Consider the following 23,628-nt stretch of genomic DNA (forward strand, 5'->3'; position numbering starts at 1 on the left):
TTTTAATTAAGATGCTAATGGCATTTCTGCATCAATGCTTAACAGAGTATAATCAAGCTCTCCAGAAAGGTCTCAATTATCTTGTTACATGTTGACATATGAGGTACTATCATGGTCCACTTCTTTTGAACTTTAGACTTCTTTATTTCGACTACATTTTGTGTTCAAATCCTTCTTCGGTACTTGAGAAATTGGTTTGCTTTCTTCTTTGTTCGAATTATACTTTCCAGAGCTGAAAAATAAAAGTGAATTATTTTTTTGGCAGGACAGTTGGGTTCAATGGTTCGTTATTGCCCTCTCCTCCCATTATTACCTCAATTTTTATTATGGTTGTGGAAACGACAAAAGTATATTGGTGAAAAAAAGTTATAATTAGTTACAAAATTAGGTTCAGAGAATTTTTAGGGATATGTACTCATTGACTGTTGATTCCTAGGGATATAATTTCATAGGAATCCTTTTCTACAGAGTATCTCATGAAAAACTCGCCGAAATTATCAATTAGAGAGGAATCTTTTATGGAACACACTGTATTCTATAAAAGCTCTGTGTTTGCTGTGGCAAGTTTTGAAGTGCACAAAGGTCCGGGGGGGGGGCACTGAACTTGACAGCCGAATGGGACGTGTCGCTGCCAAATTATTAAATTTGGGACCCTGTTATCGACCAGCGGCACGTGGTGACAAGGTAGACCTAACCTCGGCACACTTTTCAGCCAAAGCACGACATCTAGCCATTCGGGCTTTATAAATCTATGGATCTTACTTCTCTTCTCGATCATATGTCGTCCCATATTATGACTGTGTTCACGTTGTCGTTCACGCATGACTTCGTGATTTTCGTGCGTCTGTTCCACTTTTTCATCGTCGTGTTCCGTGTGTGTTCTCTGGTCCTCACGTTCCGTCTCACGGTAATTCACCAACCAATTCTGATATTCCTATTCGAAATATTCTAACATGAGTTGAAGCGTTGGTGATATAATACCAGCTAATTTTACCCTAAGCCGAAGGTAGCAATTTGTGTTAAAGATTAGCACTTATAGTTTACGTTTGATGTTCTTACAATGTAGTACTTACTCAGTTCGCTCACCTGAATAAAAGTTTTGAAAACCTTTGCTTATCACTAAAACTACCGGGTGCTCCAGAAAAAAGTCCCCCTCTTTGAAGTTAATTTTCTCGAGGACTATCGACTGTTAAAGAATTTATTATTTTGCATTAGAAAAAGAAAGGATAAACTTAGATTATGAGGGGTCATTTGTCAATTTTTTTCAACTAGATCAGAAGTTATGTTCTAAATGCTAAAACATTACTTTTCAAAAAAAATCAATACCCTCATTTTTCGCCTTTTTTATAACTATTAACAGTTTAGGATGTTTTGGTCGAGCAGTAAAAGTTTTCACAAAGTTTAAGGTGGTAGTCTACCGAGAAATTGAAAATCATCGAAAAAATTGTCGAATTTTGGTTTTTGGGTGTTTTGAGATCCTTAGGTCTTTCTGAACATCTCCTGGAAATTTCAGAGAGATATCTTTATTTTTCAGGTCGCAGTGAGCATTTTTGTCCTGCTGGGTGCTTGAAAAATCGCCCTAGCAACGGAAAAAATCCCGTTGCTAAGGACTTATTTTTTCAATCTCGGCCGAAACATAGCAATGTGATACGCCAAAAGAAAGCTCTTTTTACGCCCTTTTCGAGCGTCAAAATATTATTTTCCGTGGCATTACGTCATCCTTAAATTAAAGATGGTAGCTTCAGTAGTGTAACACATCAAAACAAGCTGAAAAGCAAGCTGTTAGCATGATTCTGCAGATTTCTTGGCAGGTTTTAGATCAAAACTTATTTCTTTGATGGAAATGATTTGTTTAAATGAAGAATAGACTCTACAGAAGCCATAAAGTTGCTGTACATTGGTTATGTTGCTGGATTTCTACGAAAAACATTTAAGTTGCCGCCATTTTGTTTTGATGAGCATATAGGCGGTGAGAGGCGGTGTGTGCTTTTTGGTGGCTCACATAATGTTTTGTAGTGGATTTAAATGCAACTGAGATATTTCCAAGCACAACATGATGTAACAGAGATGGAAATGTGCATTATAATGAACTGGACCTAACTTCTGGAGACGCACATTCTCATCTGACACCCGCCACTCATAACAGCCTTCCTTCGGTCAAGAAGCCAGCTCATTGCTCTTTGTCATCTAGTCTATGTGAATAAAAATATGCACACAAAAAGTTTTCATGCCTACAGAGAGTTATGCTGGACTTTCAATGAACATTTTGACACACTTATGTGGCTGTTTCACCCAAATTTGATGTTATCGCAAGATTACCGCAAACTTTGCTATGTATACATGACTTTAGCGCAACATGTTTTGTTGATTTTTGGATATTTTATCAATTTTGTGAAATGTTTTACTTTAACTTTTGAAACTGACTGGTTGGATGAGTATTCAGTGAAGAAATTTTTTGAAAAGAGCTTTCCAACTTAAAATAATACCCATTTTTGCAGACTTTTGCCTTTTTCTTTGATTTTCTCAAAACGCGTTTCCGGGGGTTTGCATTCACCTTGTCAGAAATATCTTAGGATTGAGAGTAGCTACAGACTTGAAATTTTCAGGGAAGTTTCCTTCCATGATTGTGTACTGAATGAATGGATTAAAAAGTTTTAAAATTGGTTTCCTGATTTTTAATCTCAAAAAAGCGTTTTTTTCAGTTTCTTACCCCCTGGAAAAAAATTTCAATTTTTTTTTTCACTCATTCCAGACCTTTTCTAAATATTAGCCATTTAAAAAAAAAAAATGACTAACTTCATAGGTCAAGCCGACTATTCAGAAAACCTGACACAAGCAAAATAAAGTACTTTACCCCCTGGCTGATTTTACCCCCGTCTTTGGTTATTTTTAGATTTTTTTTTTATTTTTAGAAATGTTAATAGTTGATATACATTTCCTGAAAATTTCATTACGAAATGTAAAGAAGTTCTTGAGTTATTGCAAAAAATGTGATTTTTTGACTTTTGAAATCTGGCGGTAGACTACCACCTTAAGTCCGTGATAATTTCTAATTTTAAAGAATAGGTGAAGATTGGTCATTATAAATCCCTTTACCCTTATTTATACCGATAGTTGATCTACACGTTTTTTTTTATAAGAACAAACTATATAAGAACATAAGGCTTCGAGCCCAAAAATTTAAGAACATTCTAAGAACATACTAAGGCTTTGGAGACTTAAAAACATGCAATTTCTTAAGAAATTACATCAAAATGCTCAAAAAATGCTGAAAATAAGAACATTTTAAGAACATTTTTAGGCTTCAAATCCAAAAAACTAAGAACATCCGAAGGCTTCGAAAAGTTTTGACGTTCTTTAAAAAAAAAAAACGTGTATTTTTACTCACATCACGTTTTCCAGCATAGTTATCAGATTTTCTTCTCAACATTTCACTAAAATGACTGATGTAATTATAACGGTTGTCTAAGTAGCGATCCCAGTCTTCTTGCTCGATGCACCATGTTGTCATAGCTACCAAAATGATACACAAAACAATCAACCGTTCCATCGAGCTATATGTCTCATTGCATTACAATTTAGTCGGTCATTTTTATAACGCAAGCGTTTAGAAAATCATTTTATGATTATTTGTTTATCGTATCAAACTTACTATACTGAATGAAAAACAAAGAGATCCTTCATAAATGAAAAGTGAAATATAATGAAAATATAATCCGAACAGCCTTTCCTAGACAGTCCCTAACAGTAAAAATACAGTTGACTCTCTCTAATTCGAACTCGAACTGGGAATATTTGTTCGAATTACAGAGAGATTCGAATTATAAATTATTAAGATGGAGATGGTTTCGCCTTGACCAGGACTTGGAATAAGTTCGAATTGTAGAAAGATTCGAATAAGCGAGAGACTACTGTACAAATAATTCTCCAAAGCTCATGAACATTGGTTTAAAATCTCTTGATTGCAAAACTTATCCATTTCCAAGCCAGCTGTAACTTTAGCGGCTTCTAGCAAACCATGCTTTGTTTTTTTAATGTTTTATTTTGTTCATGGTCAATCATGCATGGAAAGCGTGTATTTTGCAGAACACTTTCATTTTCGACAATTTTGATTACAGCAATCTACCATTCTATATTTTCGATTGTTCGAAAAGTGTTTTTGGCCGAATTCGTTTTCAATCATCTATCAAAGATTCTCAATGCGTTTCTGAAACCTCACTTTAGAAATCGCTTCGATTCTTTCTTTGAAAGGACAATCTCCTCTTTCCTCCTTCGTTTTTGATCTAAAAAAATCAGAATGTTACAGAATTTCTAAACTCGCTCCTTTACTCTCGATATTGAGTCCATAGAAAAAAGGTAGATGAGTTTTAAGCTACCAAAATGAATTCGAGGGCCACCAAGAATAATTTAGTTGGACAAATATTTTTTATTCTTTGCGAGAAACGATACTGGAGTTCTATGAAGAAGTCGAAAAATTCAACCCTACAACCAATGTTCAGTATTTACTTGATTTCGCTGCGTCATTCGTGTTGGTTGCATTCAAGATGGCTCCTTCGCGTTCAGTCTCCAAATTGACTCGTTGTGTTTCTTGATAAACTCTCATGTTTTCACTGAATTGTTTCTTGTACTCTGCTTGGTAGTCTTTGTGTTCGCGTTTCTGCTCTTTATGAAGTAATTTGTCATCGCCGTGTTGTATTTTAGCCTGTTCGTACCAAGGCCACGGGCTACCACCGGGCTTGAGATAGTCTATGTCTTTACGTTGTAGCCTGGATCCGTACATCTTGTTATAATGTTCTTTATCAACTCTATTAGGCTTGTCAGTATTTCCTTTCGAAGCTTCAGTGTTTGTTGGAAGTATAATGAGAAGTAGATTTAAAAGTAAAACGTTTGATATTTGCATCATATTTTCAAATTTGTAAAGAAAACCTTTAAGAGAGTTATTAACTCGCCTAATCAAAACTCTATAAGCAAAACGTAGAGTCCGTTTATTACCTTGTCTGCCATTTTTAATTTTCAAATCCGGCAAACTCGTTTTATATAAACAAATCAAACACAAAGAAATCATGCCCAGAATGAGCACAACGTATTTTTTTACTTTCACTTTCGTTATGGCATTTCAGTAATTTCTAAATTCGTTAAAATTTGAAAATTAATTTTGAGATACTGTGTAATTCTATTTTATTAACCCTTTAAGTGCCAATGTCGCATATATCAGACATGGGCTATGTAGGAGGGCGAAGCCCTCTTGTAATGCCCAGTTTGAAATCGCCATTTTTGGTCTAACTCGTAGGAATTGGATTGTGCTTTATGTTCAAGCAAAAAAAATCAAAAGTGAGTCTTTTCAGCGAGATTTTAAACTAAAAAGTCAAAAAATGCAAAAATTTGACAAAAATCCACTTTTTTAAGACCGTTTTTTTACCATTTTTGAGTGATCCAAGAACCTCCGAATTTGGTCCTGATATACTTGATTCTGTCCTCCAGCGAATTAATTTGAATTTTTACCACTGGGTACTTTTCTATCATTCAGGCAGGTCCGCGCAGCTATCCAACGGACTATAAACGGGCTTCTAACTCCTTCTAGATCCGGAGATATAAGCCTTTAATAAGATATCCCTGAAATCAAAACCCTTTCTCTTCAGCTACGACAACAAAAACGCATATCAATACATCATTGTCTTTATGGATACATTGGCAATCTTGTATCTCCGCCTCGTCTACTTAATAGTGAGCTTATGTATTGTGTTTTTCTGCAACGGAGACGTTTAGATTTAGATTTGTCTACCTATTTTTTGCTCGGTTTTTCGGAAAACAGCGAAATTTGGAACCCACGAATTACAAATTTGGCCATTTTCCATAAAAAAATATTTGAAAAATCCCTAGCAAAATGAAAGAAATGTGTCTGAAATAGGGCAAAACTGCGAAAATTAATTCCCATGAAAACTGAATTTTTTTTTAACCACAAAAATTATTTACCACTAAAAGTTCCCTTAAGGTACCATTCCTGCCGAAATATATTGACAATTTTGGGTATTTAACGTTTTTCAGAATTTAAACCTCGGTTGTGAATTACAATCTCAGTAATATTTTTCCTTTGCTTTATTTGATTTTTCTATTTAGGAGAGGTTCAGAAGCTTCCAGGCTATATTCTCAGCCTTATTGGAACATTTTTGAACTTTTGAATCCTGAGATCCTAAAGTCTCATTTTAAAACTCAGACTTAAAGCTTTACTTTCCAACCATACTTTAAAGTACTTAAAAATCACTTTTAGTCATTTTTAAAATTTGGAGGGAATCCCCTTTTGTGTCAAATATTACGGCACCGATTGTAGGCCCTGATTGAATCAGAATTAATGGGAAATCAGCACTTTTACCGTACTTGATTTTGCGGGTCATGATGCGGGTTGTTCTAAATCGTTTATTCACTCCGTCGACCTCAAAAGTAGCGTATGTATCGGAGATATTCTACGGCTACGGTTGCGGGGCTGCCCGTACGGGTCGTCACCAAAGGTGACATGTCGTTGTCTACTTTGCTCTGTACGGGAAAAACACCAAAACACCGTAGAAGCAAAGTCGATATAATGTCGTACATCAAATATCGAACTTACTTTCACCTGCCATTACTTGCCTTACTCGCCATTACCCTCGCCACTTCAGCCGTAGCCGTAGAGAATTCCAGATACATAATCTCGCTAGTGTAGATACACAAACCCGAGCTTAAACTCGCTAATGGAGACAACAATGTTTTCTTAAAAAGTTAGATTTATCTCTAATGTATATGCAACGTAGAAAATCTGAAAAAATAAACATAACATCATTATAAACATAAGATTTTTAAAAATTACAGTAAGATTATCGACAAACTAAAAATAATTTTGAAAATTGGAATTTATCTCCTAAAATCTAAGTTTGAACAATGGGCTGACTTCCAAAGTATTAACCTTCATAATTTTCAAAATCTGTTAATATTCACCCTCAAGAGCGTTCTTCTCGAAGAGTTTCTCCATCCAGGTGATTTCGTATTAGTTGTTTTACCTTTCGCACATTTTTCTCTTTTCTAAAGGCAGGTCTCCACTTGTGCGCGCTGCGATGCCATCTTTTGGCTTCAATCCTTTTTGCTTGGAAAAAATATTACGTCATAAAAATGTAGCAAGCGCTCAAAAAAAAAGTTGAACACATTTCAACTTTTTTCAACTGTTACGTCAGATCGCGCCAATGGAGTTGCTTCACTTTTCTTTTGACCAATAGCATGGAAGCTTTGCTCGAAAAAGTGCGGTCGAAGCACGCGTAATTGGAGACCGGCCTTAAAAATGTTTTAATGTATTGACCAAACACATCCAATGGACCAGCCATCGATTTATTGTACATTCAGTGAACCATCTTTCAAACACATCATTCGTATGGATTGTTGTGTGCATACGTTGGATTGTCGTAAACTGTCTTTGGAGCTTTGTATAATGCATTTTCGTTCTACGACAGAAAATAAGATTAAAAGATAAGTTTCATAAATGAAACGTTTGTACTTAAGTTTTCTTTATAGGGATGACTTTGGTTTGGGGTATAAGTTTTATGAACTGACGAAATAGAGGGCCTATATCAATAAAAATTTCCAACACATTCCAAACATTTCATGTAATGGTAAGTACGCAAAACCAACACTCCCGCCAACATTTGACTTCCGAGGTGAACTATCCAATCCTTTGACACTCTAAAAATTGACTTCGAGTTCTTCTTACCTTGCTCTCGAATTCTGGTTTGCTTTGCTTCAAGAACTTTTGATATTCGTAGTTATCCTGTATAAAGGATCATAGAATGAATTCATTGCAATTTTATACTTCAATTCACATAGTAATAAAGAAATAGTTTTTACACACTATAAAAACTATACAGGGCCCGCGCCACCGGGGGGCCGGGGGGCCATGCCCCCCCCCCAATTTTTTGCAAAGCAAAATAAAAAATTTCTCTTCACCTAATTATTTTTTTCTTTTCCGTGCGCGTGCCAATCAAAACGGGGACAGATGAACACTTAAATAAGTCTAATTATACTCTTTTGTTTTAAACAAACAAACAAACAAACAAACAAACAAACTGAAAATCAGAACAAAAAGGAAGCTGTTTTAGCCAAATAAGACAGGTTAAAATCGAAAATTTTCCGACCCGTCGGCGCAAACCATGGTTACGCCTCCTTAGTCACTATATTTTTGTTGGCCCCCTCACTTTCAAAATCGTGGCGCGGGCCCTGCTATAGAGTAAGTATGCGCTCGCCTTACCGCGCAAATTAGATTACCATTTCGTCTCATATTATTGCAGGTGAAGGTCTTAGTCATAAGAGCCCTCCCCCAGTCACTTTTCAAGTAACTCTATCACGATCACGTTGATCAGATTGGTTCCTCCGATCACACAATCACGCAATTTAAAATCTTAAATCACGAAATCGCGAACTTGAAAAAACGCCAATCACACAATCACGAAAACCGCTGGTGCAGCCTCTCATAAGGCATATAGTTATAGGAATATTGGATTCTTAAACCTAAATCGGTTTAAAGAGATTTTTACTTACGTAAGCGGTGACGATAATCTTCCATATGATCAAAAGGAGGAAAGCGAGCACGATCAAACCAGCCACGATACCGATGACGATGTAAAGAATCGGAATGCTTTCATTCGTCACCACCACACATGCTGAAAGAAAAAGAAAGTTTATTTATACTTTGCTCGAAGTTTTTTCTATGAGATTTGATAAAGCTTGACTTGAATATGAACTAAAACCTTTTCGAGCAAAAATTTTAAAAAGCAAATATATGTAAGCAGCTGTAAATTGCTGTAGAAATAAAGTTAAAAATAGAAACAGCTAAATTGGTTAAAATTCAACTTATCAAACACTCTGGTCTATGTGGGTAAAAAACCTTCCAAACCAATATAAGCTACCACAATACCTAAGAAAATCCAAATATTTTACCTTTCCTGACGATGACTGTTTCATTCAATCCTTGAGTGTAATCATATTCATAATGGCAATTCTCATCGATTTGAAAACGACACGTTCCTTCAACTTCATATTCGACCAATCGTATATCAAGGTATGCACATGAGGTGCAATTGTTGGAGGCTAATGGTCCATTGTTATCCAGCACGCATTGTATGCAATCTTTGTATTCCCCACATTTTGTTTCACAAGACTAAAGAGATATTTGGATATTCGGTTATTGTCCACGATCTTAAAGTTAGCAGAGGTTGAAAGAAACTCCAGTGCTTCGAATAATTTCGTTCTTTGTGATACTCACTCATGGCCTGAGCATTGACTTTTTCATAAGTTACGTCACGAACATTACTTGCCTCGTATTCAAACAGCTACCATGGTTACCATGATTATTAGCCTAGGCTAGGTGATTAAATGATTTTTTTATAAATAGGAAGTAGTTTTAATAAAATCAGCTGGGAGTTAATCACCATGGCAATAATTTCAAAACGAGGCAAGTGATGTTCGTAACATAATTTATGAAAAGGTCTATTGAAGTTTATAATCATCGCTCAAGGCCTCAAGGCAAGGAGAAGGAATAAGGATTTCACAGATGACTTTCACATCCAATGAATGGAGTCAGAAAAATGGGCAAGAGAAACTGCAATATTTTACGAAAACTTGGTCTTTGGGCATTTCTTCTTCATTTAGAGGCATGTAAAAACGCAATAGAAAAAATAGTTGCCTTTTGTGGCGTTTAGACCTCAAGATCTTTAGGGCTTGAAAAAGAGATTCTTTCCAAAAGGGTTAACTATGAACTTACCACACAAGTTTGACAATATTTCCCAATATAACCGACTTCGCAATTACATTTTTCGCAATCACATACACCGTTCCCGCTGCATACTTCCTGTAAGAAGGAACATAAACTATAGTCAATTAAAAACACGCCCTTTTATTTTTTTACAATATTTGCAAGTATCCATAAATTGTACAGTGGAGTCTCAATATCTTGATGGCGCACGGCATAGGCCCCCCACTTTTTGGTAGACCATGTCATACGTTTTTAAGAGTTACTACTTTAAGCTGGTTTGAGACCAAATCAAACCATAAAAACTATTATTATTCCCGATTAGATATCGTTTTAAGGTATTTTGAGGGTGTAAAAAGTGAAAAAATTTTCTTCGTCGCCCAACCATGGTGGGCGATATTTTGTTTCAAAAATGTTGGCCCCCTCACTCAAAATGGCTCACCGGGGCCCATGGCACGGGGAACACAGATTTGTTCAATTTAAGGAAGTTTCAAGCTCTAGAGTAAGGTTTGCAAGGCATCGTTAACGAAGGTCCCATAAAACTTGTTCGAGTTAAAGATATAATCCGCTGTTTTATTGATCGACTCATATTCTAAAACTAGATATGAGGGTCTGTGCGGTATGTGAATGTACCACAGCTGAGCAGAACAATGCGAAACAGCCAAAAAATAGTCGGCTGGTACAAAACATAAAAAGAACATCAATGGTGAATGTGGAAGTTCAAAAAAGTGGAATGACTTACTCCATTGTCAGGGTTTAGACAATTCTTTTCAGCGATCGTGCAGTTGACTTGACCACAATTATCACCTAAGTATGCATCTGTACATTTGCAAGAACCACATTCACAGATTCCTCTTTCCGGTCCTAAACGATAGAAAAGTATTTTAGGACCTTTTGAAATTGATAGATAGCTTAAAGATGAGTTTTCCATACCGGTTAACTGAGGTCTCTCAGTGAATAATAGTGGATAATTCGTAAATCTTCATAAACAGCAATCGACTGAGGTTTGCTAAAGTTGCTCATCTCGTTCTCAGATTAACTTAAAATTGACTTTGCTCAAGAGCTTTGATCACTGAATTGTTTTTTGGGTTTTCAAAAGCCTTCAAATAATTAAATAAGTTACCTCCACATAATTGACCGTCATGTCGGTCACATCCATAATTATTGCATTCACAATATCTCCCTGAGATGAATTCTCCAGCGTTCTAAGGAATGAAAATTGAACAGAAATGAGTATCCATTACCTATGATGGAAACTATAATAATCACTCAAAAATTGAACAGAAATGAGTAAACAGTAGTAAACATTTTGAAATATGTAGGTCTTAGGTTCCAAATAAACGGGGGGGGGGGGGGTCGAATAAACGGGGGGGGGTTGGAAAATTTTCTAGATTTTAATAAACGGGGGTTGGAAATTGTACTTCTGAAACCTAAAAATAAGGTAAAAATAGGCTAAAATCAGGCTATTTAGAGCAAAATAAGAGGCCTTTTCTTTGATAGCTGAAAATATTCTTACGAAAAATCAACAAGCGGGGGGCGGGGCGTTTATTTGGAACCTAAGAGTAGTAGTTTGACTTATCAAGCCTTTGAAATGAAATCGTTCCACCGTTTATGAGGACAAGGAAAGACTTACTATACCGCAGCTGCTGTGATCTTCTAAAGAATTGTACTTTTTATCGATATACACTACCGCAGTCCAAAAATTGAAGCCAAAAAAACTTTTTGAGTTTGAGCCTAAATATGTTCTTAACATGTTCTTATTTTCACCACTACGTTTGTATTATTATCCATTTTCCTAAAAATCGGGTATTTAGAGTCCGCAAAGCCTTGAAATGTTTTTAGCTTCTTTTTAGTAATTTGCTAATCGAAACCTTTCTTAATTTTAAACGTTTTTAAGGACTTACCAGACGTTTATTACAGACACATTCTCCACAAACACAAGATCCAGCACCACTGCATACAACATCTGTGGTATTATTTGGAATACACAACGTATCATCAGCTTCTGCTTCATTGTCACATTCGCATTTCTCACCGTGATATCCGGATCCGCAATAACAAATTCCGCATTGAAAGGTACCCGTACCGTTACACGACGTAGAGTTTTGTACGCCCATACCTGGTGCTTCACACGGGCACTCGCACTGTAAGTTCACGTCAACATCAATTTTGCCGAGACCGGGAATATTAATAACAAAGCTATAGAGAAAAACAAAGTGAAATCATTAACTTTCAATTACATGATTTGCTCTTGAAATCTAAGCAAACTCTACCAAATGTGGTGCTACTAGATTTTCAGACGCAATTTTAGCAACTGAGCTTCACCCAAAACCAACCTAATCTCTGACAACCTAATAATGAGGTACGAAAAGAAAACTACCTGTATGAAATTGCTTACTAAAATCTTGTCTGCTTGATCCACGGTTCCACTGTTCAATTTATAACTCTAATGGGGTCTTTATAACTTGAGCATGCTCAGGGAGCGTAAATCGTTGTTCAAAATACGAAAACTTCATTCTATAGAGTCTTGTTTATAAGGGCTGAAGCGATGACGTATCCCTTCGCCTGGAGCATGAGAAGTTTAAATCCGTCTATATAGTGCCGACTAGAGAAGTTTCAAGATATAGAGGTTCAAGTTGCAGAGATCCTAGTTAGTAGTTATCAACGGTAGTTAAGCGCTATCACTTACGATTGAGTGGGAACTTGAGCGACGCCTTTTGGACAGTTTGTAGCAGTTACCATGACATCAAAGCCATACTCATCACCTGCTGTTATGTTACTACATCCTGCTCCTTCTTCGATGACGTTCGGACAAGATTCGTCCGCTTTATAAAACACTTTGATGTCTGATGGCGAGTTGTCGCTCAAACGGATGGTGGTGATGATTTCCTGCAAAGTGAAAGTGAAAGTGTTTCTCACTACACAGCCAGATATAAAAGTTTTTGAGCTCGAAATTGCTGTCAAATAGCTAATTATTTTTATCAGAGTACGGTCTTGTTCTCACGGAATGTTGCAATAAAAAAACTAATTAACTCCTCCCAGAATTACGGACCGGTGGCCTATATGAAAACCAAACTTCAGGCTGTTATATCTCAGAACTAAACTTTCCAAAGAACTTCTTCAGGATCGTAGAAAAGAACATGAAATTCAGATAGGTCTATTTCAAGCGCCGTTTCTAAGCGACCAAAGTTTTTCTTCAATATACGTCCGCCCTTCCAAAAAGGTTATTCGACCTTGTGTCCTCTCCTGTCTTGGTTGTTTATCTTTTTATCTTGTCAAAGCTGTTTCTATACTGGATACTTACAGAGTATGTCTTTCTGATGAGCTCGACAATATTAGACGAATCTCCTTTTAATACTCCAATCCTTGCGTTCATGTCTTTCCATTCATCGACGATTTTCTAAAAAGAAGAAAACAATGCCATACAGATAGATACAAAGTTGGTCGGAAATGCACTAAAGGGGAATTAACGTTTCATTTTTATCTATACCGGATAACAACTGTTTAAATTTTTTAACTTTGTCACCGTTGTTACAAAATCTCGATTCGTCTCTCTCTCTGATGCGAGGTGAGAAGCTCTAGTTCTTCCTTAGAAAGATCTTTTCACCTAGCGAATATCTAGTTTATCAAAATTTCCACCCTTTTGTGTTCTGTGTTTTGTGTCCACGGACGCTATAGTCTAAGACAAATCACTATCTAAGAAAAAGCCCAAAGCCGAAGAAAATTTTTGCCGAAAAGAATTTACAGTCGGTAGAGTTGCCAGTTTTCGAAATTCTCCCGCCGATTTTTTTCCGTATACCGCCATTACGCCATATTTTCCCGCCTTTACTATAACTGTAACGGACGATAGTATCGTCTACACCTGATGAGGCACAGAGACAGGGAAGGGCTGGTGGGATAATCATGTGGGAATTGTATACCTTATAGACACTTTGAACATTTTCAGTCACGGCGAAAATCGGAATAATGTCATTCGATTTCAATTTTGATTTTAATTTTGAGATGGATGGATAATCCTGAAATGAGAAAAAAATTAACGGATTTTTAACAACTTAGTATTTATTTAGCGTTATACAATCATGGACCAAAATTGTGAGACAAGAGTGGAATACAAGCTCCATCCCCTCCAGTTGCAATGTTTAAGGGCTTCGGAAAAGTCGATGGGAAATCCGTTCGCACTAAACATTTCCAGTGGGGGAAGGGGAGACCATTTCATTGTTTTTTCCAGAATTTTCCAGTGTTTTTCTCAAACATTAATGTCCATGATTGTAGTAAGGGTGTAAGTTTTAAGCCTTGAATTTTTGAAGTGAGTATCCAAAGTATTCAACTCAGGGTTTGATTTTAAAGATTACGAGCCTCTTTTACAATCTGCGAATTATTAAAACCCATAGAATGGTCATGCGAGATATTGGTGTTTTTAATAAAAGGTAAAGTGATTGTGATTCCTTGCAAGGTACACCACCCATTGCACCAAAGTTCACTATGGTAGTCTAGGTACCAGGTATTTTTTTCGCTACCTGTTTATTAGATTGGGTGTATTCTTTTGTCGATTGATCATTGGTGGATATTTGAAGATGACACAATCCATCGTTTGGTTGGATGATTCCTCCCAACTGTCGACGAGAAAATGAAAAAATGTTGGGATCACTCATTCCCATTGTATATGATGTGAGTAAATAGACTTATTGGTTTGGTTCATTTGAAAACGCATAGCAGAAATTTTTTCATCTTCACAGGTGCAATGTTTTGTTTTTAAATTAAGAGTGATATCGTTTGCTTACTCATCAATTTTAATTCACAAGCTTTTTCGCATTGAATTGCCGACACAAATGTGGAGCAAGATTGGTCAGAAAGATGAAAAGAAAAACATTTTTTTGCTTATATCACCATAATATAACAATAGGCAGACACTGTCCTGATATGAAATATGTGTCTGATATGAAACGGGAACACCTATGTAAAAATTATAACCTTAAAATGAAAAAAAACTCCCATCAAAATCTGAGCCTTCTTTGTAGAACTCTTTGCAAGATTATATAAGATCAAAAACAAACCTTTCCATCGCCTGCGATATGAGGGGTAGCATCTGTAACGAAGATTACAATCCGGTGAGCTCGATCCACTGGCTCCCAATTTAGTGTTGAATTACATGAAGCTACTTGCATCAGGGCGTCAAATCCACCTTCGGGCGTATCCAAATTTCCCGAAATGTTTTGTTGGTTGATTCGTTCCTAGGGATTGGAGGAAGGTTTTCATTACTAAATGAAAGATTCTTATTCTATCCCTACAAAAAATTTTTACCAATGTTATTTCATTAGGTCTTGGCTTACTGTGTCTCCTGGTCCTGGGTGTGTATAAAATGCCCCCTTTTTAATTTTTTGAACTTTTTCATTTTCCACCCGAGACCTCCAGAGTAAGAGACGTCACTGTTAGTGGTTGCAATATTACGTTTCGTATTTCCTTCGTCTGCCTCTTGTAAAAGGTACACATTTTCTCGATAATGCTCAGTCAGTTCGTTTGCAACTGCGTTAGCTTACTAATCATTTTACCTGGAAACTCGTTTTATTGTCATTGAAGTCAAAGATATGATTGTATCCAAACGTGGGCTTGCATGGTGTCACATTATCTTCAAGCATACATGGCTTGTTTCTGGAAAAAAGGGGAATCAAAATCAAAATTTAGTTAACGAAGTTTTTTATAAAGTCTTTCTTTTCGTTCTCTCCCTCGAACTCGAACCTAGTCCCTTAGTTTGCTTTTCTATAATTCTGATTAGCGTAAAAGATATACGATTGTATAGCGTCCATCAGTAAATTTAAGAATGAGAAGGTATGAGATTGCCTTTCCCTTTATATATTTTAGAGAATTTCTTTTACCCGAGTCTTTGAAAATATAAAGTCGAAATGAGCCTTTTGTAGTTTAAGATACAGTCATAGAGAGTTTTGCCGGTTTTAGAAAAAAACAGACACCATTGCTACTTACAACTGAGCTGGTTGAATGAATGGAGCGACCGTTTTATCGACAAACGATCCGAACGCCAATCGGTATTTAGGTGTGATTTCACCAATTTCATCGGCTAAACGAGAATTTTGAATAGGTTTTTAAGTTTGAATAGTATATAGCAGCTTCGTTGGATAAATATTATTGAGGATGTTATATTTAGCTTGGATTATAATCGAACAGATATTATTTCTTCGTATGTTTAAATATGAGACATGTTGCAGTATACCTTTTTTTGCTAAGAATTAGCTAAAAGTTTCAACATAGGGGGTACAAATTTTTTCTGGGATAGCCCAATCTGATGTTTTGAGCCAACTTTGATAATGTGATGAAGCATGATGCCCGCCTTTTGGAGCGAAATGTCAATGAGTAAATGTTACCGATTTTGATTCCAAGTTTGTTGAGTTCATTCAGATCATTTTCCATAGATTTGGACATGTCCATAAGATAATATAAATCCACTGGAAATCCTTTGGCAGGCTTCACCTTGATCTTGAACTTGTTTGTTTGTGCTTGAAAGAGATGGTTGAGAATGATCTTACATTCTTACATTTTGGTTATCAATGGCTAGGAAGGAATGGAAACATGACGCGGCGTTTTGTTTCACCACAATATTATCAGAACCTTTTAAAAAACGATTTCGGTGTTAATGTCACATCTTCTTTGTTCGAAAACTTGATCTAAGAGCGTCCCAAAAGCACATATGGAGAGCGGACAGATGGACAATTTACCTGGTCGAAGGTTGAGTGTGATCTTTTGTGGGCTCACTTGGCGAAAGAAAGTGAAGTTCTCTTCTTTCTCAAACTGAAGGGATAAAGAAAAGTAAACATTCAATTTCGATAAAATATTATTTTATTATGTGCAATCAATCTCTATCAACCCAGGTCATCGAATGACCTTTTGAATCTTAGAGCCTCGATGAAATATTGATCCTGAAACTTGGGGACATGTGACGTTTGCATTCACTTGTCTGGAACCCAGAGACTGGAACCCAGTTCCATATAAAACATTATTTTGCAACAGGTTTGGTAAGTAGATGTGTTGCAGCCGTCCATGACGAACTAGGCGATCTTACAGATTAATTATATTAGGATTTCAGAGGCCCCCGAAGACTTTTTTCTAGCGTGATTACGTGATTTGGGAATTTTTCTTCGTGGTTGCGTGATCAGAGGTCAAAACGTGATCGTTATTTTTGAGCCGTGGTGCATGATTTGGACTTTTTTCAAAGGAATGCATGATTATCCAACGAGATCTTGATCGAAGACAAAAAAATACGTGATATCGTGGTCAGAGTTAGCCTCATTTCAAATAGACAAAGGGTCAGAATTGTATGAGTAAAGCCTTGTACTAAACTACTTGCGGTTTTGCAAAGGTCTGCGATTCAGACTACTTACTTTGTGTTCTCCTTGAACATTCATCAAGCTCTTACATCCCAACTCTTTCAGAACATTTGCATAATTACACCTGTCCAATCTCACACCACTCGATGAGAAATCCTAAAAATTAAATAAAAGGTTTACCTCAAAGCGAATCCGGGTCAATTGATACCCCTTTCTCAGAACCCCGGCTAAATATTTTCCTGACTGGAGCGGAAAATGTTTAATTGAAAGCTGAAACGGTTTTGAAATACACTTTATTCCATTTAACCTTCAATTGCTAAAAGTTTTTCCATAGTGTATTTCTTCCCACCTGGGAAGATTCTTTGGTCAACTTTTGAAGTGGAAAGGTTCCCACCGGGTCAATATTTCTTCCAAGACTTCGTGATATGGTTTTTCAGACGGAAATCTACCCGCGGGAAAAGATATCTATCATTTATATTTGTTATTGACTTAAACGCTTACTGTAATTTATATATAAACCTTAGAAGACTCAAACAAAAGTCAAATTCAATTGGAACTATTTTTGCTTACCTCGTCTTTGCAGAACGCGCAATCTCCGTTAGCTCTGAAACATGATCCACAATCACTGTGCGCAGTGCATGGATTCTTTGCTAGGATAGAAAAAGAGATTGGTGTTATTGCTAAGTTACCACACGAGGCTTCTTCATTATAGTAATGGCTCTTCCTAGTGACTATTCTTATTGTATGTTGAACGGTGAAAAAGAATGCGGCTATTATATTGATATTATATGATATTCTTTAGGTAAACTTTTGTTAGACGTGTTTGTCTCAGACTTTCCCTATCTTTTTTCCAGAACTCCATCCAGTTGTACGAAATATTTTTCGTCGTCAACTTGTTTAAGAATTCTGCTAATTGGAGTAACTTTCATGAGAAAGGGAAACTTTATCAGCTCTAAAACACGAAATGTTCTGGCCTTTGATGATATAAAGGTAGAATGTCATTACGCGACTTGTTATTGATTATCTTGCTCAAATTGCTGACCGGAAAAATTATGCTAAGAGTGTTTTAATTGTTTAGTTTTTTTTTTTGGGGGGGGGGAAGGGAAAAATTAAACAGCAACATTTATATTCAACATGAACAAGGGTGTTTTAAGTTTAAGAGGATTTAGCAACTCGTGTATTCCGCATGAACAGCTGATAGTAAGATAAAAACTTTATTTTGTTACACTTGCCAAGACTTGTGTTAACGAGAAAAGACAAAGATTACAGTTTTTACGTGATGTCATTTCTGTCATGTCTATTGAATTAAATTACCGGATATTGCTGAAATGGGTTTCGTTTCATTTTTTGTCTTTCATACAGTAGACATTCTTAGAAATTCGACTTTTTGGAATTCTTTTTCTCTACCTTGTTTCCTTCTGCTCAAATCAGCAAATTTCCATTTCGTGATTCGGTACATTTGACAATTTTACGTTTCCAGGTTTAAAGTCTGTTTAACCTTAATGTAGCATTTCTAACGTCCGTTTATTTTTCTGTTGCGAGATTATAGTTAGACTATGAGCTTGTTTTCTATTTTCATTAAAGCATGCTAATGCATGACGAAAACGAAACAAATATAGGAAGCTTAATGTTGACAAATAAAAGCCTATATTTGACTTCACTGACGTATTGATAATTTGCATTTCTCGTTAGTCATTTTGCGGATTAGTACCTTTAGACCAAAAGAATGGATTAAAGGAATTCCGGAAGCTTGGTGCAAATCTTTAAATACACAACATATTTTTAAACTTCAAAGGACTTTAAAGGAATTTCACCACGGAAAAATAACTAAACCGTGCGTGAAAAATAAGAGGTGAAAAATGCATTTAACACTGTCCTTTGAAGCAAGGCACGATGCGGAGATGTATCATGTATGGTAACTTTCTCACTATCATAGGTCAAAGCCTGGCTCACAAAAGTACACGAAAATCGTAATAGCTGATCTCATTGGTACCTAGAAGGGTGTCTTTTTGGAAAGAACTTAGGAAAACCTCGTAAATTTTCCGAAAATTCTGGAACTTTAGTTGGAGTTTCTTTCAGAGATTTTTTCCATAAACTTAGGTGCAAATTGAATCGTTGTCCGATAGACTACACCCTGTAACCTTTTTTGGTTTGCTTTACTATATAGGTCCTTCTCATATAGAAGTATTAATAATAATATATGATATATTCAAATTCAACTTGTTCTGAAGCCAATAGTCTTCAAGATGTTGTAACAAAAGCTCACTTACCTGAACTTGGATGAAAATAAGCCAACACGAGAAACAGCAGTAATATTGTTGATTCAAAAGAAAGTTTCATCTTCGCGCGATACTTTTTTTAACTAAAATTTACTTTTCTAAAAAGGTATATTTGCGTTGATTATAAAAAAGAGGGATATCTAAGGAGAGATAAGAGTTCTCAAATCGTCCAGCATAGTGACCAAACGTTGATTTCCATATCATTGGGCTTTTCCAGAAAAAAATTTTACTCCCACTATTGATTTTTCCACTTTTAAAATTTGCTCAACCCCCTGGATATCGTATTTTTTACTTGAAAAGACACTTTACTCCCTGGATATCCGCTCCCTTGTAGATATTTAACCCCCTGGATATCCACTTTTGAACAAAAAATCGTTAACCCCTGGATATCCCATATCCTCAACAGGGCACGGACTATTTCTGGAAAAGCCCATTTACATAGCACAAATTGTCTTCTTTTGCATTTCAGCATCTTCATATAATTTCAGAATAGTTTTGTTTGTGATCGATGTTGCAGAGTGCTCAGTGAAACCAAAGCCAAGTAAACTATTAAAAGCTATCTTTCATCAAAGCAAAACATCGCAACAGAATACTTGTGCAACGCAATAGAGAATACATGGTCAAGCTCAAATCATCACCATAAACAACAAAAGCTATAAGATTCTATATTCCACTCTACAAACCAAAGAGCCTTCAAATATACAATTTCAGACATAATTTCAAAACATCCAGCATACCTTTCAACTATCAACAAACATCGCTTTCCACCCAACTCTTTGAGCAGCTAAGTGGAAATATGTCATATGTCTAGTATTTTTTTCTGTCAAAAATTATTTTGGCTAAAACAACAACATCTTTAAAATAGCTTTGGTTTTTAATAAGAAAAACAACATAATTTTCTCCCTAGATCCTAACTATTGAACTTTCTCTTTTATACAGTTTTTGCGTGAGATCCTAACCGCAACAGTCAAGCCCTTATTCAATTAACATCGGAAATGAGGCACAATTAATTGATTTCCACCATTTAGATTCTATAAAATTTATTTACAAGGATTGATTTGATTGAATCAAAATACATCTGGGTGAATAAAATCAATTCATTAATCACAATTTACATTAATTTCATGGTCAAGCAAGATCTTATTACCTTACATCGTCGTTTCCGTCACATTTCAATTCCCGAATAAAGAATCCACTGCTACTCGCTAGCGAAATCTCGAAAAGTTATTTTCCATACCTCATCTTCAGCCGGCTGTCCTGGAAACACCGCAAAAATATTTCGGAAAAATCAGAGGAATCTTACCCAAACTGACGTTCGTTCCTGAGTTACTAATAACTGCCTGCTTTTAGAAAAGGTCTTTGGACAATAGTGCCTCGTTATGACCGTATCAAGAAAAATAGCAACTTGACACCACAATAATTTTTTCTGAATTCCTTTACAACCACATAAAAATGCCTGGCAACCTGAATTACGTAAACGACTTTACGATCTCAAACAATCATTTCTAGATACAATTATTCCCCAATTACTCTTGTCTATCTATGAAAAAATTTTCTTTCTCAACAGAATGGTTTTTTTTCTGATAACTCTTACCAGAGATTTGGGAAAAGAGGATAAGAATCGCCGCTGCCGCTCGCTGTTTTCTCATTGTTGACCATTGAATTCGGCGTCGTCTGATGTCGCTAGGCTAGGGAACAACTTGGCCAAGAAGGTACTGCGAAAAAAATGGCGTTATGTGCAGTATTATAACAGTTCAAGAAAAACTGTCTGAATTTACTCCTTTGGAGGGGTTTCCTACTGATATAAACAAATGAAAAGCTAATAACGATCTTTTGGGGTTTTCACTGACAAAAAAATCTGCTGTTGCATGCTTTATTTTTTGAGAAAAAGATGGCGGAAGCAGGCATGCTAAAATTGGATGTGAAATGGGACCTTTTTATTTTTAGCTAGTTTGCCTTACTGGAAAGTCTTTCAGAGTCAAAATAAAGTGGTTTGGGTTGGAAAAAGGTTGTAGGTGACTAGCCTAGCTTTGGTTTTTATTGGCACCTTCTAGATCTTTTTGGCACATCCTTCAAAGATAGCTGAAAAATTATATTAAAAAGTGTATTTTTTGTTTGTTAAGTTGAATAAAATTAATTTTTTTTGTGTTGCAAACATAATTTTTATGGGTAGCAGTAAGGTTGATTAAATGACAACTTATAGCTTAGTTTTACATGGCAAATCTTCAAACTTTCTTAGCATTTTGATTGAAGATGGGCAGATGGGCAAAATCTACTAAAAATGTTGTTTTTTTTTCCTACAGTTTAGATGAAAAAATAATGTTATCCTAGCAAAACTTGCTTGATGGCAATGGACAATGGATTTTAGATTTGGTAAGTACGCTAAATTATCCTTGATGACTTTTTAGCTCCTACTGAGGAAAAACATTTTTTTGGGGTTGAAATTTCAAGTTTTTGTATGTAACAGAAAATTGCAACCAAAGTTCTAATATTAATACTTATGTAAATTTATGAAACTATGACTCTGACCGGTTTGGCTCTGATCGGTTAGTAGATTTGCTCTGACCGGTTAGTAGATTGGCTCTGACCGGTTAGTAGATTAGATTGGCTCTGACCGGTTTAGATTGGCTCTGACCGGTTAATAGATTAGCTCTGACCGGTTAATAGATTGGCTTTGACCGGTTAGTAGATTGGCTTTGACCGGTTAGTAGATTGGCTCTGACAGGTTAATAGATTGGCTCTGACCGGTTAATAGATTAGCTCTGACCGGTTAATAGATTGGCTTTGACCGGTTAGTAGATTGGCTCTGACCGGTTTAGATTGGCTCTGACAGGTTAATAGATTGGCTCTGACCGGTTAATAGATTGGCTCTGACCGGTTAATAGATTAATTTCCAGTTATATAAGATTTATTTCACCGGTTTTTGTCTGTGGTCGGTGGAATTAAGATTTGTTGTTTGTGTTCTGTATTTGTTCATGAGAGCTTGCTGCAAAAATCCTAATTCCCATTTTCATTATTATATACTTTCAGGTTAGTTACCATCATACTGCCCCAGTAACCTAGATCCATGAATTATTTTGTACCTTCACGTGGTTGGTATACATTGAGAATTGGTTTAAAATTTGTCTGAATTTCTCACGTACAAGGTTCAATATCTTTGCAAACACCAATAAATTCTGCTAATAAGATGGACAGGTGAAAAGCATGTTTAAACTCAAAGGAAACAACAATGGAATCTGATGTCATGGTTTGTTTGCAGTTGGATTAAGGTCTTTTTATCCCTGTTTCACCAGGATTTCCTGCTTGATTACGCAAATAGTCCCAAACAAGACACCAGAATGGGGCTAGACTACAATTACAAGATAATTGATATGAACCAACCATATAGATATAAAAAATGCTTCAAATAGAAATTCCAGTTTGGAATTGGAAGTGGACACTGGACTATTTTCATACATCACATTATATAATTATTCATCTTATGAAATACTCTTTTCTTGAGCATTGATGAACAGTCTGGTTATATTCATACTTTGTTTCTCTAAAATTTTATTTGAAAGGGTAAATTGCTTTTTATCTTAAACCACACCTCTATTGGAATTAGTGAGCCCCCCCCTAAATCCAAGAGTGACCGATTTTTCATATACTGTTTCACAATATATGTTTATTTTCCAAGGTGCTTTTAGTGAGGAAGGATCAAGTCAAAGTTTTTTTATTGTAATTAATTTTCTTGCAATTATTTAAGTAACTTTTTGGAAGCAATAAGACAAATAAAATTGACATAACAAGAATCAAAAAATTAATCCAGAAATTTAACCAGTTTATTATTATTTTTTGTTATTACAACAAACGCGACCAAATAAAGATTTTTATATAATTTTTGTTTTTAATGTATGCTACTGTTTTGTATTATATTGCTATTATTTTTCGCTTTGTTGTGTAAACTTCAAAAAGTTCTTACAAAAAAATTCATGATATTTTTGATTTCTTGTCATTGATATCATGAATTGCTATTGTTTTAGTCCTGTTTTTTCTTTCCCTTCTCCTTCATTGTTTTAATATTCAACCTAGCTAGCTCTTTTTATATGATTGTCAAAACACTTTAGCCCGAGAAGTAACGAAAAACTATATTAGTTTTACCAGCTTCGTTTTGTATTTGAATGCAATGAATTTTAAATTCTTTTTCACTAGTAATTATTTCTATTTCTACAATATAATCTGTGACATTGGTTCGAGCATTCCTTGA

At 35.7% G+C, this 23,628-nt stretch overlaps 3 protein-coding genes across 3 annotated transcripts; all 3 read right to left on the bottom strand.

Annotated features, from left to right (window-relative positions):
- Window positions 1-92: 92 nt before the first annotated feature.
- On the bottom strand, window positions 93-3,878 carry LOC136808875 (uncharacterized). Its single transcript, XM_067065435.1, has 3 exons — window positions 3,389-3,878; window positions 763-934; window positions 93-232 (listed from the first exon to the last, which is right to left on the bottom strand). Exons 1-3 carry the CDS (start codon window positions 3,548-3,550, stop codon window positions 165-167), a joined length of 402 nt encoding a protein of 133 aa, XP_066921536.1. The 5' UTR covers window positions 3,551-3,878; the 3' UTR covers window positions 93-164.
- Window positions 3,879-4,134: 256 nt separating this feature from the next.
- Window positions 4,135-4,993, bottom strand: LOC136808877 (uncharacterized). The gene is made up of 2 exons (XM_067065437.1): window positions 4,507-4,993; window positions 4,135-4,283 (listed from the first exon to the last, which is right to left on the bottom strand). Exons 1-2 carry the CDS (start codon window positions 4,901-4,903, stop codon window positions 4,216-4,218), a joined length of 465 nt encoding a protein of 154 aa, XP_066921538.1. The 5' UTR covers window positions 4,904-4,993; the 3' UTR covers window positions 4,135-4,215.
- A 1,721-nt stretch (window positions 4,994-6,714) lies between these two features.
- LOC136808855 (integrin beta-1-like) lies at window positions 6,715-19,482 on the bottom strand. Its single transcript, XM_067065415.1, has 20 exons — window positions 19,374-19,482; window positions 17,674-17,753; window positions 17,158-17,259; window positions 16,495-16,567; window positions 16,144-16,275; window positions 15,746-15,839; window positions 15,316-15,415; window positions 14,821-14,997; window positions 14,284-14,379; window positions 13,687-13,782; window positions 13,071-13,166; window positions 12,456-12,655; window positions 11,671-11,965; window positions 10,890-10,971; window positions 10,509-10,630; window positions 9,779-9,865; window positions 8,956-9,175; window positions 8,557-8,678; window positions 7,733-7,789; window positions 6,715-7,466 (listed from the first exon to the last, which is right to left on the bottom strand). Exons 1-20 carry the CDS (start codon window positions 19,441-19,443, stop codon window positions 7,389-7,391), a joined length of 2,379 nt encoding a protein of 792 aa, XP_066921516.1. The 5' UTR covers window positions 19,444-19,482; the 3' UTR covers window positions 6,715-7,388.
- Between the last annotated feature and the right edge of the window lie 4,146 nt (window positions 19,483-23,628).

The sequence above is a fragment of the Clytia hemisphaerica genome, unplaced genomic scaffold (assembly GCF_902728285.1).
Source record: "Clytia hemisphaerica strain Z4C2 unplaced genomic scaffold, Clytia hemisphaerica genome assembly, whole genome shotgun sequence".
NCBI classification, from domain to species: domain Eukaryota; kingdom Metazoa; phylum Cnidaria; class Hydrozoa; order Leptothecata; family Clytiidae; genus Clytia; species Clytia hemisphaerica.